Source organism: Desmodus rotundus, chromosome 7 (assembly GCF_022682495.2).
Source record: "Desmodus rotundus isolate HL8 chromosome 7, HLdesRot8A.1, whole genome shotgun sequence".
NCBI classification, from domain to species: Eukaryota; Metazoa; Chordata; class Mammalia; order Chiroptera; family Phyllostomidae; genus Desmodus; species Desmodus rotundus.
The window spans coordinates 130,840,338-130,859,109 of record NC_071393.1 but is presented as its reverse complement, the minus strand read 5'-3'; the positions used below and the strand labels follow the sequence as shown (position 1 = coordinate 130,859,109).

Below are 18,772 nucleotides of genomic sequence, written 5' to 3'. Positions count from 1 at the left end.
CTAACAAACACCGGGTGGGGGGGAGGAAAATCGGCCTGAGCCCAGCCTCCCTTTCCAGCCCTCCCCTTGCCCCCCGGGGCCTCCGCCCCCAGATGGGGGAGTGAGCGCGAGCCTGGGCGCCCGCACCCGCCGCCCCGCGCCAGCCAGCTGCCTGCCCGCGGCGGGGGCGGCCCAAACACGCCCGCCCCGCCTGCGCCCCGCCCGCACCCGCTGCTACTCCCGCTCCGCGGCGCCCTCGCCGGGTGCGTGCCGCTCGCGCGCCCGCCCGCCAGGCTCCCCGCGCCCGCCGCCTGCGCCCGGCCCGGCGCCCCGGCCCTCCCGCCCGCGCTTCATGGCTGCTCAGGAATGGGACTGGTTCCAGCGCGAGGAGCTCATCGGACAGATCAGCGACATCCGAGTCCAGAACCTGCAAGGTAACGCGCCCCAGCCTCCCAGGACAGGAACGCTGGTTTGGGGTCGCTCGGTAGCTGCTCCCACACGGGGCACCTCTGACCCGGGCCGTCCTTTGCCCGGCCCCGACCTCGTTTTGGTCACTTACTGGGAGGAGTGGGGGTGGCTGAGGCACCCGCCCCCGAACCCCAGAATCGCCGGCCCCGGGGGTGGGGCAGCACACGTGTGTGTGTTTGTGGGGCCAGGGTCCCATTTTTCTCCCTGCAGGACGTCACGGCTCCCCTCCAGCCATGGCTGCGAGTTTGGAGAAGTTTGCATGTAGGCTCTTGGGGTGGCCCAGGTCACGGAGGGGAGGAGAAAGTGCCACTACGTGTGCGTGTGTGTGAATTCGCACACTTCCTAAATACCTCCGAGGCTGGGGGAATTGAATGGGGCGGCGCCTCTGCCGGCAGGCTGGGCAAAGGGGGCCGGGGACTCGCTCTGTGAGTTTAGAAGGGCACCCAACCCAGGCGGGCCACTTTCTTCAAGGAGCTGCCCCTCCCCTGGCCCAGGGCTAGACTTGGGGGAGGGCAAGAGGCTCCGCCCACCGGAACGAGGGGCACCCGGACCAGAGTCTACCTTGAGACCAGGTGAAAGGGTGAAAGGGAAACTTGGGTGTCTAGCGCCTCTGGCAAGGGCTAGGGTCGGCTCCAGCCACACATGACGTGTATACATCTTTCAAAGGAGTTTATTCATTGTGGAAACTTAGCACAAACATGTTTCAAAGGAAAAAGTCACCCACAATCACCTCCTAGCCCACGCACCCACCAAAACAAAGCTGCTTTCCCTGGAGGTGCGTTTCTGACCTCTCTCCCTTTCCTATGTGAACTTCGCAGAACTGGACGAGATTCCACTTCCGGTCTCTCTTCTTGCACATGGACCTGGGCAGGGGAAGTTTCTGTAGCAGTTTTCCCTACAGACTTGGGTTTCTAGAGATTCCCAGGTTGGGGGAGGCCCAGAGAGTTGGGAGGCCTGTACGCAGAGTCACCGGGCTGTTGTTGCCCCAGCCCCCACTCCCAGCAGTTGATATGACTTTAGTGCTCTGGGGGCAGGGAGCCTCAGCAGCCAGGGAGCAGGCTGGGGGTGGCCGAGCCCTCAAGTTTAAACATTACACCCAGTGGAATGTTCCTTGGGAACCCACGTGGACTTGCTCCACCCCTAGGCTAGGCGAGGACAGTGCGGGGCAGACCTGACCCAAAGAGGAGAGGGAGCCGCGGGCACTGGCCAGTGGAAACTGAGTTTGCTCCCAGCTCCCCTGATCTCTTCGGGCTGTGATTTGTGTAAAAGGGGGAGGGTCAGGCTGCAGATGTTGAAAATGATTCCTTCTGATGATGTCTCATGCCTGGATCCTGTTGCTCGAGAACTGACATCCTATTTGGGGGTTAGTATTAGTATCTTTTGCTGAGATGGCATCCGGTTCGGGCTGTCAGGGGTGTGTGTGGGGGTGTGTGTGTGTTAGGCAATTAGTGGGTGTCAATAAACACACTCTAACCAATTCTTGGTGCAACTTCCTGCATGCCTCTCGGGTCAGCTCCCATTGTAAAGGTGATCAATTTTTGTGAAGGAATGTTCAGCATTGTGAGCAGTTAGTTACACCCAGAACTGCAAGAGAAGGCTCTGCCTAGTGGGGATAATTTGAGATGGGTCCTGAAGGTTGGGTAGGAGTTCAGAGTAGGCTGCTGGCTCTCAGCTCCCAGTGAACTGTCTTCACTTTGAGGCAATGCCAGTTGCAATTTCAGCATCAAAAGCTTTGCCATTAAAAAAAATAAATTTATGTATCTACATTATATTGGGTTGGCCAAAACGTCTGTTTAGTTTTTTCTGTAATGGCTGTAGTAACACCTAGTTGTCTTTAACTTCATTTGATACAATTTTTAGATTGTATTGTGGCAGCTGTCATATCAGTGTGCATTTTAAAAAATGTATCAAAATTGGTGAAGTTTTGTGTAGCTATTTTAATATTGAAGATGGAAAAAATACAGAACATTTTTGGCATATTGTGCTGTATTATTTCAAGAAAGGTAAAAATGCAACTGAAATGCAAAAAAAGACCCTTGCAGTGTATGGAGAAGCTGTTGTGACTGATCGAATGTGTCAAAAGGGGTTGCGAAGTTTCGTGCTAGAGATTTCTCGCTGGACGGTGCTCCATGGTCGGGCAGACCAGTTGAAGTGGATAGTGATCAAATCGAGACATTAACTGAGAATAGCCAATGTTATACCACGTGGGAGGTAGCTGACATACTCCAAACATCCAAATCAATAAAGTTATTGGTGAAAATGTCTTATTTCATGGGAAAAAAAGGACTTTTTGGCCAACCCAATATATATTATATATGATTACATATGTGGATATCAATCAAACACATTAACCCTAAGGATGAGCCCAACACATTTTAACATACGGATACACCATCACCTGGACCAAGATGCAAAAGATTCCCAGAACCCTGGGTGGGTGCCTCGTCTCCCTCCCCATCAGTAACACTCCCGACACACACACAAGGCAACCACTGTTCCGACCTTTATTACTGCATTCACCTCTAGAACTTCCTATAACATTGAGTTGAACCATGCGTACTCCTTTAACTGGCCTTTTTTGCTCTGTGTTACATTGAAGCAATTGACCCGTGTCCTTGCTGGTATCATCAGTACTTTTGAGGAGGATTATAAAACTACTTTACAGAGGTATGATTTACATATCATAAAATTCACCTGTTTTAAGTTTACAATTCAATAATTGTTAGTAAATCTACAGAGTTGTGGCAACATCACAACACTCCAGTTTGGCAACATTTTCTTCACCTGCAAAAGACCCCAGCGCCCAGCACATGCATCTGCCTCAGCTCCCAGTCCTGGATCAGCCCTGGGCATGGTTCCTTGGTATGGCTGAGGACCCGTCCCTCACAGATGCACGCACCACAGTTCACCTGTCCATGAAAACTCCTTTGGGCTGTTCGCAGTTCGGGCTATCGTGAGTGGGAAGCAGCTGCTAGTCCTGCTGGCCCTGGCTTTGCTGCCCTGCCCAGCATTGCTGAGAAGAGGCTGGGGGAGGAGGCGGGGGCAGGAATCTGCCTTCTTTCTACCTCCGATTTCCCCTTGGCTTCCCTTTCTCGTGGCTGGATGCTTAACAGATGTTTTCTCCTTGTCTCTGTGGTACTCAGGAAGTCCCAACCAAAGGGCCGAGTCCAGAAGGCACCCACGCCATGCTTAGAGCATCTGCCCCACCGGCTGGTGGGTGTCAGCAGGCCCTGGACGGTCTGGACCTTCAGCTCTGTGGGCCACGTGCGGGGCCTTGTTCCAACTCTGTGTGGGTGGTAGTCTGGGGAGGTGGGAGGAGTCCAGGCAGGAGTGCTGTTTCTGGAACCATGTGCTTACTTGAGCACAGGTAGTCACCGTTGTCGTGGTGATGGGTAGATGGGTACAGAGGGATTTGGGGATTCTGTGATTGTGGGGACCGAGGAGACCACCCAGGCTTCGTGTGCAGGCCGTGGCTGCTGCTGTGGACAGTCGGTCCTGACTCTTCCCAGAGAGCCTGACTCTCATGGGCCTGGGACCCTGCATTTCAGGGAAAAGTGGGCCCGTGACGCACCTATATCTTTACATCTCTCTCTCTCTCTCTATGTATGTTTGCATTAATGGGGAGGTGTGTTGCCCTCTGCTCAGTTGCTCATCTGAAGCTTTTTCTATGGCCCGGAACCACGGAGTTCTGGAATCCCTGTAGCTACAACTGTGACATCGCCAGGTCGTCCCCAGGGAGTATTGGAAGGAAGGCCTCATGGCCTGTCTTTGAGGTTGGCTGAGCCGGGCCGAAAGCATAGCCTCTCCCAGGCGGCTTGTCACACCCCTTGCTGTACTGGCACACGGGTGGATGAAGTCCCTCTTGATGTGTTCACTCTGGTGGCTCATAAAATTGTGAATGAAGGACTCTGGAGGAGAGCACTGGATGTCCGTCTGGGCAAAGGCTGCCCGTGCCACCCTCACAGTGTCCCTTGCAAGGAAACGGGGGTGGCACAAGCTGTTGACCTTTTCAGAGAGGTGAAAACGGAATCACAGGATGTGGGCAGCCTCCTCCTGGTGGCCCCCACTTCCTCAGAGCCACGTGGGATGGAATTGAGGACAGAGGCAGTCGGTTAACCGGTCTCCGCTATGGGTGACAAGGGCTCCGGTGCCTTGCTGATGACAAGGCCACTTTGGCCATCTCCTCTCCCTCTTTGACTTGGCTTAGCGTCCAGCTGAATGCTCCACTAGTTCTGGGGCCACTTGACTGCAGGTGAAAGGGTGGTGTCAGACCAGGGTTTGGAAGACGCTCCCCTGTTCCTGTAAAAAGCCTCCGCCAGCCCCCAAATTCTCAGCCCTTCTCTGCTCACTTTAGCAAGCGTGTGCTGAGCATACAGCCTCCTGCTGACACCGGGGGATGCAAAGTTGGTTCTCTTCCCTGCCTTTAAGGAGCGTAAGCCATCACGGGCGCCCAGCCAGACTGGGGCTCGAAATTCTGCTTCTGGCAGTGCAGACGGTAGTTCAGCTTGGGCTGTCTCCTGTTGCCCTGGTATCTGTTGTCTGTGATGCTGTGAACCTTGACCTCATTGTGTGGGAGCTCCCAGATCTGGAGGTGGATGGAGGTAGGTGGGGCTAGGCAGACAAACAGCTGCTCCCACCCCTGCTCTGGGGGAACCACGAGGGCGTGTCAGCCACCACCATCTGAGCCCTGCTGGCTGGTGCTCCCCGAGTGGCCTCCCCACCCCTGCCTCACTGTCTCCGTGAGAATATGTGAGGAAGCAGTACTGCCCAGGGTTAGCAAACAGGAACTGTGTTTTGGGGCACTTGGAAGTGACTGCCACGCAGAGATGGTAACAGTTAACCTGTCTGAGAGCAGCCTGGTGCCCAGGGCTAACTGCGTCTCTTTTAATGCTGTCCACAAGGCTTCAAGTTTGGTGCATATGCGGAGAGGGGAAATGACTTGCCCAAGGTCACGGGCTTGTAAGAGGAGGCGGGGTTTGAATTCAGGTCAGGCTGAGCCCATGCATCCTGGTTCTCTCACTCTGTGAATCCTGTAAAGGAGCTGGAGCCTCCTGGCTGGGAGCTGGGGAGGCCTGTCAGAGGAGGGGCTGTTGGAATTGGACCTTGAGGGCTGAGCAGACACTTGACTGCATGAATTTGACATTGCACGTAAGGCGAAGGAAAGCAGTTGGGATAGCTGGAAGGCAGGCTCAGGCAGAACCGTGCCCGCGTGGTTAAAGATTGGCCCCTGCCACGTGGACCGCTGGCTCAGAGACAGGCACAGGCCCTCTTCAAGTGTGCCCACACTCCCTAGTGACCTCTTCATGGCTCTGGGCCCTGCCTCAGCTCCCCCATGCTGCCCACCACCCAGCCACCCAGCACACGTCCCTGCTCATCCCTTCACTGGGTCTCCATGGTCAACCCATGGGCTTAGGGCAGCCCCTTGGGCCTCCCCCGGACTCATAACAGCATCATCGTCCACCAATGCCAAGATGGGGAAAAGGCTGGGCTGCACTGACGGGCAGGATCAAGTCCAAGGCCCTTAGCCTGGCCCACTGGGCCCTCTGTGGTCGGGTCGGGGTTGCCACACCAGTTTCCTCTCCCACAAGTGCCCATCACTCCTCCCGGTCCCACCCTCATCCCTCCAGATCTCCGCTGCACACGGCATGGGATCAGGGTCATCACTGTGGCCAAAGTTATCAGCCCCCGGAGCAGAGAAGGAGCCTGGGCGTCTGGTTCCTGCTTCTGCCTCACCCAGCTCCTGGAGGGCACAGCAAGAGCGCTGGAGGTTTCTGGATAAAAACCAAAGAAAATCAAATGCAGAGGTTTCATGTCCTCCAGGAACTTGCTGCCTAATAGAGCCCTGCCCCGGGCTGTGTGCTTGGCCCCACTCCAGAGGGTGAATCACCGTGTGGGACACTGCTTTCGGGCCCCCAGCGGGAGTCAAGTCATGGCTTTGCGCTAACTCCAGATTCTGCCCACGAAGGCCATGTCCTGTCCTGCTGCATCCCTCACCCGGGGTGTGGATTCTTCTCCAAGGGCCTCACCAGGTGGAGCAGGTGGAGCAGGTCGTGCAGGTGGGGATGCCACAGCCAGGACACAGCTTAAGTCCTGGGTCTGGGTCCTGGTTTTGTTGCTAACCTGCTTGGGATCCTGGGAAGTCTTTTCCGCATGCTGTGCTTCAGTTTCCTCACCTACAAAAGGAGAGGGTGGGACTATCGCGTACCAGTGGGTCCCCTGGAAGGTGCTGTGAGGACAGAGCGTGCCCACAGAAAGCCATTGTGTCCCAGTTCCTGGCACTCATGGGTGGGTGGCCCGTGTGGGCCTCTGGGTGCTGCTGAGCACAGCTGGCTGCGTTCCTGGATTCTTTCCACTGTTGAGTGCTGGAGACTCACTCCCTTTTCCTGCATAGAAAAGGTGGCAGTTCAGAAACTTTGCTATAAAACCACACACTGGTAATGGTGTGCATTCTTTTATGTTGGGCGGGTCAATTATGGTTTCTATACAAAGCCCAGGGAAGGTGCAGGACCCCGGCTCTGACCCAGCCAGGCACAGTTGAAGGCGCCCAGGGAGGTGGGCGCCTGCCTTCGTCTGTGCGCATTTGTACTGAGGAACAAGAATGTTTGGGCTCAGGTGAAACAGAAGCCCATCATCACCTGAGTGGTTTGTCAGAGTAGAGAGGGAGGCCCTCGGTCCAGGGGCAGCAGACCTCTGAGGTTCTGCCACAGAATCGCTTGTCAGCAGCCTGGGCTCGCGTTGACCTTGACTCCGTGGGAGCAGGGCTGCCTTACCCTATCTAGTGCTCTGGGACAGTGGCCCTTTGCTGGAGAGGCTCCGGGTGTTCACGGCTCTCTCTGACCCACAGAGCGCTCTGGCGTTTACTTTATGGCCGGACAGCTGAGACACTAGGCAGAGTCCTGCCCGATGAGCTGTAGATCGTGCCTGCGCTGCCTCAGAGGGAAAGAGAAAAATAAAGGATTGTCTGTGTGTGGTGGATCCACTCACGGTAAACTCCCTGTTCCCATAGAAACCTTTCCTGACTTCCCCCACCCCTCCCTGCACTCTTTTTAAAAATTGTGTCCATCACAGAAGGAATTAGGGACAGCATCCAAAATCACAGCTGTAGCTTCAAAGAATTTTTGCTGTTTTTCCCTCCTCATGGTCTGTCTCCTTTTCTTAGTGTTTTTTTTTTCAATCAGAGCAGGGATTGGTAAACTACAGTTTGTGGGCCAAATCCAGCCTGCGCCTGTTTTTGTGAATAAAGTTTTATTGGGACACAGCCGAGTCCGTTTGTTTGCAGGTTGTCCATGGCTGCATTCGTGTTACCGTGGCGATATAGTTGTGACAGAGAGGTACTCACAAACCCAGAAATATTTACTAACTGGCTCTTTCAGAATGTGGGAATCCACAGTGCTTCCTCATTTCCTAAGCTCCGACTCCGGACACGTGACAAGGAGGAGACCCTCGTCATGACCACAGCAGGGGACGCTTGCTGCCTGTGCGATGGGCCAGCCTTATTTTCAGAGGCTGGCACGTGCTCGGGGCGGGTTCTGTACCTGATTTAGAAATGGACTCACACACTAGGAGCCTGGCCATTTGGTCAAACAGCAGCTACTGAGTCTTCCCGAAATGCTGGGTGGGTGCTGGGATAGGGGAATGAATGGAATGGGACACTCCGGGAGTCCTCAGTACCCAGAAGCTGAGCCATCCTGAGGCTGTGATGAGGGTGTTAGGACTGAGGGTGCACCAGGTGGGTGGGTGCTGCAGGGGGGCGGAGAGGGGAGGTCCGATCCAGCTTTAAGAGTGGGGATGGAGAGGAAGTGGAAAATCGGTAACCACAGAGTCAGGCAGTGTGAAACCAGGGAGTAGGCGATGTGTGGTGGCCGGTAGAGGAAGGGGGGGTTCTTCAGTAGCACTGTGGCCAGGATGGGGTGTGTAGTACCTGGAAGTGCATCCCAGAGGTGGCCCATGCAGGTGACACTCCCCTTTCCTTCTCGCCCTTCTTGGGCCCTGTGACCCCCTGCTCCTTGGAGATTATAGTTCAAAGCCCCTGAGGAGGAGGAAAAGTCAGGCAGGATCTGGGGAATTTGCAGAAGCGCTGGGGTCATTTTGGCATCAACCACCAGGACCTTCAGTTGCTGGAGAACTGGGGGCCGAATCGGAAGGCCCTTTAGGGTTCTGACGACATCACGCCCCACTGCTGCTTGCCTCTCCTGGGGCTCTCCATGCGGGCAGGAGCCTTTGCGATATTTATATCCCTCCCCTCTTTTAAACTATTTTCATCCTCTATGGCATGACATACTTAAAGAGCAGTGTTCTGGGGCCTTCTAGCTGAGAACTGGGGCGGGGGGTGGGGAGGGGGCACGGACATGACCTGCCAGCTTGGCGGTGAAATGACTTAACCCTCAGGTGGCATCCTCCGCTCACTGCCCCCTCGCCACCTGTGCCCCATCAGTCCTGGCCCTCAGTGTCTCTCTCACACACACCTGTCCATCCTCACCTGCTGTTGGGCACATTCTTACGGCCAGTAGCAGGGAGACCACTGTTTTCCTGCCTCCTATCCTGCTTCGGCCCTGCCACCCAGAGATCATTCTCTCTCCATGCCCGTCTTCTACCAGGAGGCCCTGCTGTGTGCCCTGGCCCTCCCTTCTGCTGGCCTTCCTGGAGTGAACCAGACCCAGCTGCACCCACACGTCTTTCTGTTCCCCCACAGGCCATGCCCTTTCTTTTCCCTGGGCCTTTGTCTGCAAGGCTCCTCCTGCAGGGAATGACCATGACCGCACACCTAAGGCAGCCTCCCAGAACCCCGCCTGCACCCGCCTGGGTGGATTTCACAGCAGCCTCCTCTGGATTCTGTGGGCCCACTCCTGAGTCGGTCCCGGAGAGAAGTAGGTCTTCATGACCTTTCGCCAAATTGTTGGGGAGCCAGCTAAACAACAGCTCCCCAACATAGTCTACATCCTAGTTCCCAGAACCTGGGGAAAGGGACTTTGCAGATGCAGTTTAAGTGAGGGCTCCTGACATGGGGGTTGAGCCTGCATCACCCAGGTGTCCAGTTGGTTTATAAGGACAAGCGTCCTTATAAGAACGAGGCAGGGGTGGGCAGGAGGTGTGACATGGGAAACGGAGGTCAGAGGGAAGGGGCTGCGGGAAGTGCAGGAACTGCGGGAAGGGGCCATGAACCCAGGAAAGCAGGCCACTTCTAGAAGCTGGAAAGAGAAGGAAGTGGATGCCCCTCTGGAGTCTCCAGAAGGAACACAGTCCTGCCAGTAACTTTGACTGTAGCCAGTCAAACCCAGTTTGGACTTCTGAGCTGTAGGATGATCAGTTTTTGCTGTTTTAGGCCACTGCGTATGCGGTCATGTGTCACAGCAGCCACAGGAAAGAGGAAACTAATATACATGTGAATTACAAGTGGCTCTGGTCTTCTTCCTCTGGGAGACACATCTGGGGATATTCGCACACCTGGACTGCCCTTTAGGTTCCAGGGATGTTTGGTGGACACCCGGGGTGGTGGCACCCAGCCTGAGCTGGGAGTAGAGACCTGGGGGCTCTGGCCACAGGGTTGTGGAACCCGGGGAGGCTGCCTGACAAGGGGCAGGAGAGGGGGCTGGCGGGGCTAGGAGGGGCTCTGTCTAGCCGTCCAGTGCGGTGGTGGTGCGATCGCAGACACACACAGGGCTTTGAGTAACCAGTGTCACAGGACCCAGTCTCTGCTCAGTGGTCCTGGCATGAAGACGGTGGCACCCAGTGGCCTCTAGGTCCGCATCCTGCTGTGTGGACTCTGGGACTCCACCTGCCCCGGCAGCAATGACATCTCCGTTGGAACCCTCGTGTGCTTTCAGAGTGGAGACCCAGGGGCTCCGGAAGTCAACCCGGAGCACTCAAGTCCTGGACGTTTTGGACGGCCAGTCTTGCACTCAATGTGAAATATCGAAGTCATTTAGCAGACAAGAGTATTGGCTTATAGGAAGTTCCCGACGTCTGGTCACATGGCACCAAGAGCCAAAAGGCCAGACAAACAAGTTATGAGAAACTTAAATTTGCAGAGAATGGGAGGAGAATCCTAATCGTGCCTCACCGTTTAAGCACGGTTGAGTGACGCCATACTACATTCCTGTCATTTCGTACAATTTTATGAACTTCTCCTCCCTTCTTAGTTGAAGGTCGACCCCTAACCTTCACTGCTCTGGTTCCATTGTTGTCTCCATGGTATTGAGTGTATGCATACAACAGTGATCACTGCTAAAGATACTTTCATTTCTTTCTCTTTCTACTTGTTTTTATAAAACAAGCATGAAGTGCAGTCAGATGGCCCAGTCACTTCCCAAACAGGCAGCACCGCAGCGATGGCAGTGTAACCGGTCTCGCCTGTGCGGGAGCCTGGCCCCTGCATCGTCAGGCGGACTGAGCAAAGTCCCCGCTCGAGTGGCGGACGATAATCTGGGATGCTGTTGTTGGAGAATGAATAACACAGGGTACAGGCTGTAAAAAGCGCAGTGAAGTCAGGGGCTGTCTTCACGGGTTATAGGGTGCCTATGTGCTGATCGTGGGGAGTGCGGGGGATGGGGAGATGACCCCTTGCTGGACATTGCACCGCATCTTGCAAGTAACCCCTGTGTTGGGTTATCTATCCCCCCAAAACTAAGGCTGAGCTAGAGCATCACACGTGCCAAGCTGCTGAGTTAGTAAGTGGTGGAACCGGGAATCAAAATGCAGGTGGGGAAGATGGAGTAAGTTGTGAGGGGGTTGTTGAGAGGGGGGCTGATGGGACTCAGATTTGGGGGAGGCAGAGACTCGGTAAGCACTAGGTCAAAGCCTGGCTGGCCGTGGAGAGGGCAGTTGTGAAGAAAGCTGACCCCGGCTAAGGGGCGCTGGGCAAGAAGTCAGCCAGCCTAGGGTACTGAGCCTTATCAGAGCAGGTTCTGTGACTCAGTTTTACATGGTCGCTTACGTACCAGGTTTCCCACCCTGTGACAAAATAAAGTCCAAATGCCTAACGGATGATTCCTGACCAGTGGTTCCCGGGGGCAGGTCTGAGGAGAGCGGGGACAAGCGCCCCATTTTAAGAGGTTGACAAGGTAATATCCTGGCAACCTTGGATTATGACAAGTGGTGGGAGGCAGCCGTGGGAGACCACCCTGCCATCCTCATCCTGGGTCGTGTCGTGGCGATGGTGGATTACAAAGCACCGCCACGTCCACTCTGTCATTTGATTCTACCGTAGCCCTCCGAGGTCGGTGTTAGAGCAGCAAATGGAGGCCCAGAGGCCCAGAAGAGCCCAGCGACCTGGCCCTGCCCCACGGCCACTGAGATTCCATTCCACAGTCCAGCACCTGAGGCTCCCCCGCCCTTCCATACCTACCAGCACTTGCCGGAGGCAGGTCTGAGCGAGGTATTCACTGTCCTTTCACGTAAGCAAGGGACCATGTGGAGCTCTCCTTTGGAGAGCCACTCTGGTCTTTGAGGTTGACTCTGATCTAAATCAAATCGAAACCTGATACCTTCCAAATCAAAGCCGAGGGCCTCGGCCCGGCCTCGGAGGTGTGGTAATCGCAGGCCCAGAGCGATGGCCTGTTGAGTTCCCAGAAGTGCCGTGAAATGGCCTGTGGTGGCTCACCTGGGAGGAAATGAAGGGGACAAGGTTCTGTGAAGGCACAGGACCAATGGTGGGCTAGCTAGCAGGGGAGGCCAGGACTCAGACAAGTGTTACCCTTAGTGGACTGGGACTGACCAGGATGGGCACTGCTGCACTTGGACTTGTTGTCAGGGATGGCCTGCTTACTGCTGGTTTGCCCTAGTCAACCAGCAGCCTCACCGGGTTGGGTACTGGGGCCTGTCCCGTCACCACCGTGTCCCAGGGCCTGGCTTCTGTCTCAGGCTCAGTGTGTGTGGGGATTACCTGTTGAATATGTGAGTGCACACTCAAAGGGAAAGGGTACATCCTGAGGTCTGGCAGGACTGGGGGTTAGTTTTAGCCTTGTTTTAGGATTGACTCGCTGGAGATGTCTGAGCCTGACTATCTTTTCAGTGAAAAGGGGCCACCCAGCTTCTCTTGGTCGTTAGAACATTCGCTGGTGTCTCACGTGTTCACCAGTGTCTTCTCCCCCTTCCCGCGCCTTCCCCAAGTCGTACGTCACCATAGTTCTCCAAGGTTTGCAGGAAGAACAGTGGTTCCCTTATGCTGCCCCTTCGCCCAGAGGCATCAGTCGCTTGCAGATTTTTTAGGCTGATGACTTTGGTATTTTCCTCTGTGTCTCCAAATCACATGCGTGTGTTACTTTATCTTTTTTGGTACTGGGCTCCGATTTCTTACCTGTGGAAGGTAAGGCTCTAGGTCTTAACTTCAGATCTTTGCTGTCCTCCTCAATTCCCAATATTTGTATGTCATGGTTTTAGAAAGATCAATAACTGGGGTTTACACTGTCACTACCAGGTTGGTGCTGCCGAGCTCAGTCGTGTAGTAAACTGTGGTCACGTCTCCTTCCCTGCCCTACTTAGTGGTCTGTTGTTGTTGGTGGTGTAGTCACCCCAAACACTCTGTGTTCCAGATAGCCCCTCGACTTGTCCGGACGTGTCCAGTAAATTCAGTGTCCTCCTCTCGAGCATGTCAGCACCTAGACTTCTTGAGAACCTGGGCCTGGCTGTCACCTGGGCGCTCTGTCACCATCACCTGTGATTCCCCTCACCTGTCTCCTGGGTCAGACCCCCCATTTCCGGTCTTCCTGGGACAGCTCAGCCCCCCGAACACAGGAGCACCTCCGTCTGAGGACAGGAAGCCCGAGTGCTGAGCTTTCTGAGAACCTGCACATGGGAAGATGACTTGATTTGCCCCGATTCTCAGTGGGCAGGTTAGCTGGGCCTTCGGTTCCGGGCGGGAAGTGATTTTCCTCCAGAGGGGCTGAAAGTCTTGCTCCATCGTCTCTGGTTCTAGGGGTGCGGTTGGGAAGTGGAGGCCATTCCTGATCCTTGCTGTGACCTGTTTTGTTCTCTCGGGACCCTGTTTGGGTCTTCAGTGCCCTGAGACTTCAGGGTGCCCTGACTTGGTGCATGGGTCTCATCCATGATGCTGACCACCACCCAGAACCGTGGTTATGGGTTCTGGGAAATTTTCTTGGATTATTGCATCGTGATTGTTGCTCCTTGGTTTTCTCTAATCTTCTAGAACTCCTTTTATTCAGCTATTGGTCTTCGTGGACTAATCCTCTAATTTCTTTATCTTTTCCCTTTCCCATCCCTTTTGCATTTGGCTCTACTTTCTGACAGATTTTGTCAATTTTCTCTTCCATATTTTTCTCTACCACATTTTTAATTTGCGGGAGTTCTTTCTCATTCGTGAGAGAAGCCCAGTCTGGTCTGGGGGCTGCGGTGCCTTCTTTTACACGCTGAGGGTGCTTCTGCTGGGCCGCGATGGTTGGAAGGCAGTGGTAGAGGGCACAGGACCGAAGGGCCCGGTCTGAATCCCAGCGCTGCCACTTACTTGCTTTGTGACATCGAACAAGTTATTTAGCCTCCCTGTTCTTCAGACACCTCATCTATCAAATGAGAATAATAGTACTCTCTGTTACTCACCACTCTCTTAATAGTACTGAGATCTGCCTCGAGAGCTGCGATGACTCCTTGAGCTACGGGGCTTAGAGCCCTGACGGCCCACCCTGGTGTGTTCCTTCTGCTTCCCTCTTTACATGTGTTTGCTCTGGAGCTTTCATGTTAGAAGCTTCTTTCTTTAGCCGTTTCATAGTCCTTGGTTGTCCTCTCATATTAAAGAGTTGGGGGCTAACTCTAGGCATGGGGGTGGGGAGCTCCTGGACCGGCAGAGTCTTCAGTGGGTGCCCTGCTGGCTTGTCACAGAACCCCTTGTCAGTATCTTTAGGCCTTTCCTCCCGAGCTGGTCAGACTCCCCATGGGAGTGTCCTGTGAGGAGGGTCAAGGCCAAGCTGCTAGGGGTGAGGAGGTGGGTCTGGGAGCTAAGTGGAGGAAGAAGGCCCAGGCAGGGAGGTCCTCTGCATCCAGCATGCATATAGTCAGTTAGTTCTCCCATTTTCATACCCTTAGCAGTGAGGTCTTCTGCTTTATCCTCTTTAGAGAATGAACTTCCCGTCTCGTGCCTGCTGGTGGGGGACAGTCACCCAGCTAGGAGATAAGGACGGGGGACCGACTGGTTCTTTCCTGTAATCCTCTCTTTGCACTCCCCGACCCAAGCCCAGTCCCCGAGGTACTGGTCACCACCCCCTCTGAACCTGTGGGACTGCTGGGCTGGAAACGGGTTGGTTTCTGTCCTTCCTCGTTGCCACGGAAGCTACAGTTTCCGTGAGTTTGCTCACTTCCCGCGGGTCTGTCTCCTTTCCCCTCTGCAGAATTCGGTTCCTGCCCTCTCCTCTGTTCTTTCCATCCTGGAGGGTTTATTTTCTAAATACACAATCTTCACAACAAGCACAGTCCCTGTCCTCCAGGTTTCAGTCGAGCTTCAGGATGAACTGAAATGAGAAGCCCCTGCTGAGTGGGTCCCCTTCTGTGAGGACTCGCCCCCTTGCATCTTCAAGGGTCTGGGGACAGTGGGAGAGGAAGCTGGCCAGTGGGTGCTGCGCCCACCCTGGCCGAGAAGATTCAGGTGTCGTGTGAAGCTGCTTGGCTATGCCGCTTCCATTAGGACTGTTTTCCAGAGATTGCTGCTGAATTCCAGAGACTGGTTACCAGGAGAAATCGGGGGAATTGCAGAAAGGCTTTGGTCACGCCTAATGGTCCTTTTTCCAGCCACACACTCTGGTTACCTGGGGCTGGGGACTGAGGGTGAGTCAAGGTGGGGTGCAGCTGTAGAGGCAAAGGGCCTTCTTCCAACGAACTTGCCCCCGAGGTCCTCCCAGGCCTCAAATCCCCATCAGCCTCTCAAAGCTCCTCTCGGCTTGGCAGGTGGGCTTTTAATTGGATCCCCCCTTCCCTGCAGTAAGCATCGCTCACCCCTTGTTGCCGCTGTCCTTGTTTTAAAGCTGTAGCCTGTTCTGCCCACGGGGTGCCCTGGCTCCTCGGGAGAGAAAAACCAAACCGCTGAAGGAACAGGTTGTTTGCTTTCTGCACTGTTTGATGTTGGAACCCAGCCCCAGCCCAAAGCCACTGGCTACCTAGGGGAGAATTGGCTGGCGCCAAGCTCTTAAATGAAGCTATGCTTCATGGCCAGATTAAAGATTATCTCTCCTGCCTGAACCTCCGTCAGACCAGCCAGGCCGACTTTTCTTGATCTTCTGGATTTTTGAGTGGGTTGGATCGCCTGGGGGGCAGAGGAGGGAGGAGTGCTGTGGACACAGCTTTCGGATATTCCAGTAAAGATCAAGTCCATCCATGACCCTCCACATCCTCTGAAATGAAGCCTGTTTATCCCAAAGCTCTCACTGAGTAAACACGGTTGATTGGTAAGAACGGAACCAGGCCTGGGAGAGCCTGCCTGGCCTGCCTGGCTGTGGAGGAGAGAGAGGGTGCTGGGAGCCCGGTGTGCCCCTGAATTTTAGCCCCTTCACTTCGTGGCTGTGGAACTGTAGCTGAATGGCATGTCCCTGTGGAGTTTGGGTCTCTTCTATCTGAAACGAGGCTTTCATGACAGCAGTGCCTTCCCAGGGTTGTGTGGAAGATGCAGCGATGTCGTGAATGCTGAGTGCCCAGTCCCAATTGGGACCTGGGGAATACATGTTTCTTCATTTACACAAGAGGGGAATTTTTCGGGCATGGGGGTCAATAATTTGGTAGCGGTTCAGCTGAGTGATGTGAACGAATCAATGACTTAGTATTTTGAGGTCAGGTCTGGTGTCCACACCTGGGATCACACTATAGAGACCAGGCCCTCGGTGGATTGTCGAGCTGGAGGCTTGGATTCCTTTTGGAGACAGGAGAGGTGATTGGGGTTGAGCCATCCAGCAAGATGCCCTGCAGCAGGCCCTAGTGTTGGGTGGGGATTGGAGAGGGGAGGGGCGACCTCCAGGTGAGCAAGGAAGTTCTTATGAGCCAAGGTGCAGAGACAGGAATGTGTTAGAGTATGCGGAAGGTGGAAGAAGGTAGAAAAAGGGCCCGGAGGGGGAGGTGTTTATTAGTCCTTATTAGTAATGATGTGACTGTTTTGACTCATTTAACCCCTGCTGCCCCTTCACCCTGGGGACATGGCCTAGGCTGGCTTGTGGCCAGCATTCCTCAATGTGTGAGTAATGGGGGGACTCTCTTGGTCTGGGGAGCAGGATGGTCTTCTTTCAGTGGGATATTCCACATGTCACGGAGGCTTAGCATCCTGGGCTGAGCCCACAGAGACGGTCTAAGTCTCCCAACACGGGAGGATGAGTGGGGTAACGCGTGTGCGAGCGGAAGGGGGAAACTGCTCCCCCAAAGAGTTGTCTACTCTCTTGCACAGAATGGTGGTGACGACATGTGTCCCTCTCTCAAAAGACCCTTTGATACGAAGCTCTGGCTTTGAGCCCCTTGGAAATCAGTAGCTGATGTAATAGCTGCTCTGTGAATTGCAGGCGTTGTAGCCGAGTTCTCTCCAGTCGCTGGAAGAATCCCACAAAGTGGCCCAACAATGCACCGCCCTTTCGGATTATTCCTCAGAAAACTACTTCATGTATCAGGTGCCGATGCTGCCGCTTTTATTTCTGTTTTCCCAAATATTGCCTGCTTTCTCTCCGAGTCAAACTGACCGGAGCCTTGTGGTTCTTGGGGTGACTTCAGGCAGCAGCTACCTCCAACAGGTATTTATGGAGGGTGTGCTTGGTGTGCACCACTCTCCCAGGCTCCTGGGGGGACACAGACCCAGTCTCCGCTCCATGGCAGGGAGTCAGTCCCCGTGGGCCAGCTGCGATGGCAGACTATTGAGAGAGCGTCTAATGAGGGACCCTGCAGCAGGTCCCATGAAGAACTGTGAAATGAGAAGAATAAGTGGAAAGGAGAGAGGAACATTCCATGCAGAGGGAGCTACCCGCCCAGATGCTGAGGCGTGCAGAGCATGGCTCGTGGACACAGGGTGGTGTGGTCCTGTCCTACGCCTTGGGAGGCAGCAACCTGGCCCAGAGGCCTTGATCTGACTCTGTACACCCGGTGCGGGGAGACCAGTGGCCTCTGAGCAAATGGGCCAAGTATGTGCCCGGAATCCTCTGTCCAGTGTCCATAGATCCCCCATGGGTCCACCTGTTTGGGCCTCCAGTTGGCTCACAGCTAGGTCTGAGGTTAAAGAGTTAAAATGGTGATGGGGGGGAATGGGTGGGGCAGTTCTGGCAGGTGCCGCACAGGTGTGTAACAGAGGGCAAGGAAGGAGAGAGGGGAGGGGAGGGCAGGGGAAGGCAGGGGGGGAGGGTCAGCCCTGCCCTTAAAGAGTGTTCTGTCTGAAAACAGAGCTCTCCCCTGCGACAGAAGCCATGGGGCCGAGGCTGAGTCCCTGACCTCCTGGGCCGGTCCCCCCCGCCCCGCCCCGTATGGGGGAGGCCAGTGCTTGCCTTATTCATGATACGCGTCTGTGCAGAACTGGACTCGGTGTGCACTGTGACCCCAGGGCAGCCACGGGGCTCAGCATCTGGGGCAATTACTGGTCTTTATTTATGGTTATGGAAGTCATGTAACCACATTTTGGGGCTACCTTCCTAACACAAGTGCCACTGTCGCTTTCGTTGTCCCTTCTGGTCTTTTTTCGGGAGTTCGTAGCTGTCGCACTTGAAGTCATTACCCGTTTTTGTACAGTCATCTCTGTGTTATGTTTGCTTCTGCCAGCTCACCCACCCTCCTTGGCAGGTGTGGATGTGCCTTGGAAGGAAATAGTGCACGGTCACTGTCGTGGGCCCTCCCAGTTCCAGGTGGGCCAAGCGTGAGGCCCACGCTTTCCGCAGCCCCGTGGGCCACTTCTCTGTTCCTTCTGTAGACTGTGTGTTTGGGGGCAGGTGGCGCTGGCAGGCAGGGGGTCACATTCCTGTCTCTGAGGTCACCATTTCTTTGCACAAACTGACCCCCTCCTCTCAGGGGTCCTTGGGATGGCAGCTGTGTGGCCCCTTGAACAATCTTATTCCTTCACCCCAGTTTGTCCCCAAGGGTGGTAGACAGAGCACGAGAAGGTAGGTTGTGGCTACAGAGGAGCCCTCTGCTGGTGCACGGGGTAACCTGGGACAGGCTCGGGGGAATCCATCAGCTCACCATCAGGCAGATAGTTCCTCTGTAATGAAGAGAGAGAAACAGGCTTCTCTTTACACTTTGTGGTTAAAGGGGGGCGGGTGTAGAGCCTGTTGGGGGAAAGTGGGAGCAGAGAGAGCGCTGTGGGTGAGGGAGCAGAGGGATGCGATGGTGGTGGTCCGGGGGGCGGGGCTGGGGGATGATTGATGTCGTG

At 54.9% G+C, this 18,772-nt stretch overlaps 1 protein-coding gene across 2 annotated transcripts in view; it reads left to right on the top strand.

Moving 5' to 3' along the window:
• The first annotated feature begins 239 nt into the window (after positions 1-239).
• CLMN (calmin) overlaps positions 240-18,772 on the top strand; it is a 96,605-nt gene continuing 78,072 nt past the window's right edge. For both annotated transcript variants that reach the window (XM_024567424.4, XM_024567423.4), the window contains exon 1: positions 240-413. In XM_024567424.4, coding sequence (XP_024423192.2) covers positions 332-413 — 82 coding nt within the window. In that variant the 5' untranslated portion in view covers positions 240-331. The remainder of the gene's footprint in view (positions 414-18,772) is intronic.